General features: G+C 37.0%; 1 protein-coding gene across 1 annotated transcript; it reads left to right on the top strand.

Moving 5' to 3' along the window:
* The first annotated feature begins 321 nt into the window (after positions 1–321).
* Positions 322–1,260, top strand: LOC118571081 (olfactory receptor 6C2-like). Its single transcript, XM_036169977.1, has one exon. The coding sequence runs from the start codon at positions 322–324 to the stop codon at positions 1,258–1,260; it is 939 nt and encodes a 312-aa protein (XP_036025870.1).
* The last annotated feature ends 5,919 nt before the right edge of the window (positions 1,261–7,179 follow it).

Below are 7,179 nucleotides of genomic sequence, written 5' to 3'. Positions count from 1 at the left end.
AATATCCAGAATTTGTCTGAAACAATGTTTCTCTAGACACATTTGGAACTTCTATCTACATAATGAATGAAAATCAACTACATCTGGAAATCCTTAAGGACAGCAAATAATTCTTTACTTTGCACTTTTTACAACAACATGAGTCCTTAAATATTCCCCACTGCTCATTTCTTAAATCCAGGCAATGGCAACACTTGTTATGATGAAAACTTAGAAAGTAAATACAGTAAATACAGGCTCATTTATTGGCATCTGTATCCACAGCCTTTGTAGACGTTCATAGCTGTGACTTTATAAAGCCTTAACTATCTACAGGCAGGAATGAGAAATCACTCAGCAATAACAACCTTCATCCTTCTGGGACTAACAGATGACCCACAACTTCAAGTTCTGCTTTTTATCTTTCTATTTCTCACATACATGCTGAGTGTAACAGGAAACCTGACTATCATCAGCCTCACCTTGGTGGATCCCCATCTTAAAACACCTATGTACTTTTTCCTTAGAAATTTTTCTTTCCTAGAAGTCTCCTTTACCACAGTCTGTATCCCTAGATTCCTATACAGTATATCAAGTGGAGACAATACCATTACCTATAATGCTTGTGCAAGTCAAATATTCTTTGTTACTCTCTTTGGAGCAACTGAGTTTTTTCTCTTAGCAGCTATGTCCTATGATCGTTATGTGGCTATTTGTAAACCCCTTCATTATATGAACATCATGAAGCCCAAGGTGTGTACCTTACTAGTTGTCTCATGTTGGGTGTCTGGCTTAATTATGATCATCCCACCCCTTAGCATGGGCCTCCAACTCGACTTCTGTGACTCCAATGCCATTGATCATTTCATCTGTGATGCAGGTCCCCTTCTAAAGATTTCATGCTCAGACACATGGGTAATAGAACAGATGGTTATATTTGTGGCTGTCTTTGCACTCATTAGTACACTAATCTGTGTGATTTTATCCTATGCATACATCATCAGAACAATTCTGAGATTCCCCTCTGCACAGCAAAGGAAAAAGGCCTTTTCTACCTGCTCATCTCACATGATTGTGGTTTCCATCACCTATGGAAGTTGCATCTTCATCTACATCAAGCCATCAGCTAAGGATGAAGTAGCCATAAATAAAGGTGTTTCGGTTCTCACTACTTCTGTTGCACCTCTACTGAACCCTTTCATTTATACCTTAAGGAACAAGCAGGTGAAACAAGCTTTCAGTGACTCTGTAAAGAGGATTGCATCTATATCAAAGAGCTAGAAGTCATGACAAATCAGATTCTCTATTATCTCCTTTCAGAATTAATTTCCTGCAATGACAACTAATATTCCACCCAGATCTTACCTTATGAAACTCATTCTTTAAAATCATATGTGATGTTATCATCATTCATGCTAAAACTATAAAGTGTACATCCAAGAAACTAAGGTTTTCTCCACATTAGTTGGTCTTTTCATTACTCTAGAGAATAAATAAGAGTTATTGATATTTAAAAGTGTATTTGTAATAGTGGCACTTTCTTCCTATAGTAAAACGTTATCAAAATATCACAAAACCAAAAATCAGAGATTTACTAAAAGTGAAGAAAATAAGGCATCACAATTAAAATGTTAGGAAAGAGAAATAGCACCCTCTGGTTAGTTACTATTGAAAGAAAGGGTCTAAAATCTCTGATGTGTTTATTTCCTTATGTTAAATAAAAAAAGTTCTGAGGTTGGAGAGATATCTCAGTGGTTAAGAGAATGCACTGCCCTTCCAGAGGACCATATAACACTTCAGCACCTCTATTGTTGAGTTCTCAACCACCTATAACTCCAGCTCTAGTTAATTTGACCAATACACAAACCCTAACAAAATAGAAGTAGTAATTAAAAATATCCCAAACAAAAAGTAGTCCAAGGACAGATGATTTCAGGGAAGAAGTCCACCAGACTGTCAGAATGAATAACTGTGATACTAAAGTTATTACGCAAAACAGAAGCTGAAGGAATAGTTTCTAACTCTTTTTATTAAGTCAGTGTTACCCTGATACTAACACCACACAGAGGCACATATAAAAAAGAAAATTTTAGACCAATATCCCTTATGAACATAAGTAGAAAAATTCTCAATAAAATATTTACAAACCAAATTCAAGAACATACCAAAAAAGATTATCCACCACAATCCAGTTGGCTTCATGCCAGAAATGCAGGGCTCATTCATCAGACATAAATCATAAGGTAATCTTCCATAAAAAGAGGCTTAAAGACCCCCCCATTACATGTATTATCTCATTAGATGTAGAAAATGCCTTTGACAAAATCCAACATTGCTTCATGATAAAAGTGCTAGAGACATAAAAAATATGACAGTCATACCTTGACATAATAAAGGCAAATTACAGACATATCACAGCCAACATCATCCTATACAGACAGAATCACAAAGCATTTCCACTAAAATCAGGAATAAGACAAGCTTGTCTATATTCTCTACACCTATTCAATGTAATACATGTAGCCTTAGGTAGAACAATAAGGTAATTGAAGGGGACCAAGGGCACACAAACAGGAAAGAAAGCAAAGTGTCCTTATTTGGAGATGATTATTATTTTTAACATAAAATGCCCTAAGGAAAGACTCAACTAGAAATGTTAAGCACCTGATAAACACTTTCATCAGTGTGGCAGGATACAAAATTACTACATAAAAATAAGTACCTATCCTACATAAAACAGCAAATGGACAAAGAAGGAAATCAATGAAACAACACCTTTCACAATAGTCTCAAAAAAATGCCTTGCAGTAACTAAACAAGTGAAAGTCTTGTATAATAAAATCCTTAGGGGGACATAACAACAGACAATGAGGAAATCCAGACAATCATCAGGTCATACTTCAAAAACCTCTACTCCACAAAACTGGGAAATCTAAAAGAAATGGATAATTTTCTGGATAGTTACCACATACCTAAGTTAAATAAAGACCAGATAAACCATTTAAATAGTCCAATAACCCCTAAGGAAATAGAATCATTCATTAAAAGTCGCCCAACAAAAAAAGGCCAGGACCAGATGGTTTCACTGCAGAATTCTAACAGATCTTCAAAGAAGACTTAATACCAATACTCTTTAAATTGTTCCACACAATAGAAGCAGAAGGAATATTACCAAACTTCATCTATGAGGCTACAATTACCCTGATTCCTAAACCAAACAAACATGCGACAAAGAAACAGAACTACAGACCGATCTCCCTCATGAACATTGATGCAAAAATACTAAATAAAATGCAGGCAAAGAGACTCCAAGAACACATCAAAATAATTATCCACCATGATCAATAGGCTTCATCCCAGAGATCAAGGGTGGCTCTACATACAAAAGTCCATCAATGTAATACGCCATATAAACAAAGTCACAGAAAAAAAACACATGATCATCTCACTAGATGCAGAAAAGGCATTTGACAAAGTCCAACACCCCTTCATGATAAAGGTCTTGGAGCGATCAGGAATACAGGGAATATACTTAAACATAATAGAGGCAATCTACAGCAAGCAAACAGCCAGAAATCAAACTAAATGGAGAGAAACTCAAAGCACTACCACTAAAATCAGGAACAAGGCAAGGCTGTCCCCTCTCACCATACTTATTCAATATAGTGCTTGAAGTTCTAGCCAGAGCTATAAGACAACATAAGGAGGTTAACGGGATACAAATTGGAAAGGAAGAAGTCAAGCTTTCCTTATTTGCAGATGACATGATAGTATACATGAGTGACCCAAAAAATCCAACCAAGGAACTGATACAGCTAATAAAATCCTTCAGCAACATAGCAGGATACAAGATCAACTCAAAAAATCAGTAGCCCTCCTATATACAATAGACAAACAGGTTGAGAAGGAAATCAGAGAAACACACCCATTACAATAGCCACAAATGATATAAAATACCTTGGGGTTACTCTAACTAAGCATGTGAAGGATCTATATGACAAGAATTCTAAGTCCCTGAAAAAAGAAATTGAAGAAGATGTCAGAAAATGGAAAGACCTCCCATGCTCATGGATAGGCAGGATTAACATAGTAAAAATGGCAATCTTACCAAAAGCAATCTACAGATTCAACACAATGCCCATCAAATTACGAACACAAATCTTCACAGATCTGGAAAGAATAATACTCAACATCATATGGAAAAACAAAAAACCCAGGATAGCCAAAAGAATCCTGTACAATAAAACAAACCTCTGGAGGCATGACGATCCCTGACCTCAAGTTCTACTCTATAGTTACCATAATAAAAACATCTTGGTACTGGCAAAAAAACTGACATGTGGCCCAATGAAACCAAATTGAAGACCCTGACATTGACCCGCACACCTAAGAACATATAATTTTTGACTAAGAAGCCAAAATTGCACAATGGAAAAAAGAAAGCATCTTCAACAAATGGTGCTGGCATAACTGGATGTCAATGTGTAGAAGGCTGCAAATAGATCCATATCAGTCACCATGCACAAAACTTAAGTCCAAGTGGATCAAAGACCTCAACATAAATACAGTTACTCTGAACCTGATAGAAGAGAAAGTAGGAAGTAGTCTTGAATGCATTGGCACCAGAGATTACTTTCTAAATATAACACCAGTAGCACAGACACTGAGAGAAACAATCAATCAATGGGACCTGTTGAAACTGAGAAGCTTTTGTAGAGCAAAGGACATGGTCAACAGGACAAAGTGACAGCCTACAGAATGGGAAAAGGTCTTCACCAACCCCACATCTGACAGAGGGCTGATACCCAGAATATATAAAGAACTCAAGGAATTAGACATAAAAATGCCCAACCGTCCAATTAAGAAATGGGCTATAGAACTAAACAGAGAATTCTCAACAGAAGAAGCTCAAATGGCTGAAAGACATTTAAGGAATTGCTCAACATCCCTAATTATCCAGGAAATGCAAATCAAAATGACTCTGAGATACCACCTTACACCTGTCAGAATGGCTAAGATCAAAAACACAGAAGACAGCTTATGCTAGAGAGGATGTGGAGCAAGCAGAACTCCCCTCCACTGCTGGTGGGAATGCAAGCTTTTACAGCCACTTTGGAAATCAATATGGCGTTTCCTTAGAAATTCGGGAGTCCATCTCCCCCAAGACCCAACTGTAGCACTCTTGGGCATATACCCAAGGAATGCTCAATTATACCACAAGGGCATTTGCTTTGCTATGTTTGTATCAGCTTTGTTTGTAATAGCCAGAACCTGGAAACAATCAAGATACCCTTCAACTGAAGAATGGATAAAGAAAATATGGTACATACACATAATGGACTACTACTCAGCAGAGAAAAACAATGACATCATGAGGTTTGCAGGCATATGGATGGATCTAGAAAAAATCATCCTGAGTGAGGTAACCCATACTCAGAAGGACAAACATGCTATATATATATATATCATAGTAGGATACTAGATGTAAAACAAAGTTGACTAGACTGCTACACAACTCCAGGGAGGCTACCTAGAAAACGAGACCCTAGGAAGACACAGGGATGGCCCAATGACAGAGAAATGTATGAGATCTACTTGAACAACTTGGACAACAGGGGGAGTAATGAAGGGCAAGGTTTGAGGGAAAGAAAGCTTAAGGGAGCAGGAAATCCCAGCTGGATGAAGAACAGAAAGGGAGAACAAGGAATAACAGACCATGATAAATGAAGACCACATGAGAACAGGAATAGGCAGAGTGCTGGAGAGGTCCCCTGAAATTCACAATGATACATCCTCTGTAGACTGCCGGCTATGGTCGAGAGAAAGCCTGATCTGACCTAGACTGGTGATCAGATGGCTAAACACCCTAACAGTCGAGCTGGAACTCTCATCCAATATACTGATGGAAGTGGATACAGAGATCCTCAGCCAGGCCCCAGATGGAGTCCCAGGTGTCCAATTTTCAAGAAAGAGGAGGGACTGTAAGAGAATTGTTGAGCCCACAACTGGAAAATCATATATACCATATATTAAGAAATCCAAATCTTAAATGTCAATGAAATAGGACAAATTACATCAATACAGAGATATATGAATGATTTCAGTGATACCAAAACTGCACAAATTTTAAAAAAAAAGGATTTAAAATGTCAATAAATTGGGATTGCAGTCAAGAGAACAATTGAAGAAAATATTTATTTAAAATAAATAAAGAAAATATAAAAAGAAAAATTTTGAGGCTTCTCAAGGGCAAGGTGAATCCTTAGAACCCTCTCTTCATGGACCATCCCCAGACCTTCAGATCCAGGCAAGGTCCCACATCCAGTGGCCTAGTCTGGCTACACATGCCTGTGCTGAAAAAAAAAAATCCAGTAAGATTCTGAGCATTCTTCTTCAGAGTCTACTAGGTTAATCCTGATTAATCCTCCCTCTCACAACCCCTCCCAAGACCCAGATCAACTACAACACTCCATGGTTGGACCACAATACACAACCTGCTCATTAGAGCAGTCCATGGTGTCCAACTGATTTCATTCTATCTAGGACATATTCAACAACTGTCTTGGCCCAAACTGGTTCACACCTCCTCACTTCTACTCCAACATACTCTGTCCATTTTAAACACAAAACTAAAAAGGAAATCCACATGGTGAGAACTCATTGGAAAAATACAAAAAAATATATATGAAATATCAAGCAGTATCCTGCCTCAAAAAAAAAGGATCTATAGAAACGTTTGGCAATTACCTATATGAAAGATGGGGCACAGAATTTTAAGGAATGGTCATAATTTACATCAAAGATTTCAAGGAGTTTAAAGAAGACACTAAGAAACAGCACAGCAATATTAAGGAGAAATATCTTAAGGAAATAAACAACTGAGTGATACCCAATAAACACAAGTGTAAGGCTAATGGAAATGATGAAGATAATCCAAGGCTTCAAAAAATAATTCAGTAAAGAGATAGGAACATTGGAAATAACTCAAGCTGGAATAAAATTATAAAAAATCCAGTAACCCAACTAGACTATTCAATAGAGAACAAAGTAAAATGAATTTGCTTACAAGTACAATGAATCAAGCAGGAGAGAGAGTAACTAAACCAAAAAGCAAGGAATATGAAAAAAAATAAACACACAGGAATGGAACATACAGTACATGTGGAACATCATGAAAGAAAAAAAAATTTTAAATTATGT

Source organism: Onychomys torridus, chromosome 20, assembly GCF_903995425.1.
Source record: "Onychomys torridus chromosome 20, mOncTor1.1, whole genome shotgun sequence".
Classification (NCBI taxonomy): Eukaryota; Metazoa; Chordata; class Mammalia; order Rodentia; family Cricetidae; genus Onychomys; species Onychomys torridus.
The sequence above is the reverse complement of the archived record's forward strand: the minus strand, read 5'-3'. Positions and strand labels throughout refer to the sequence as shown.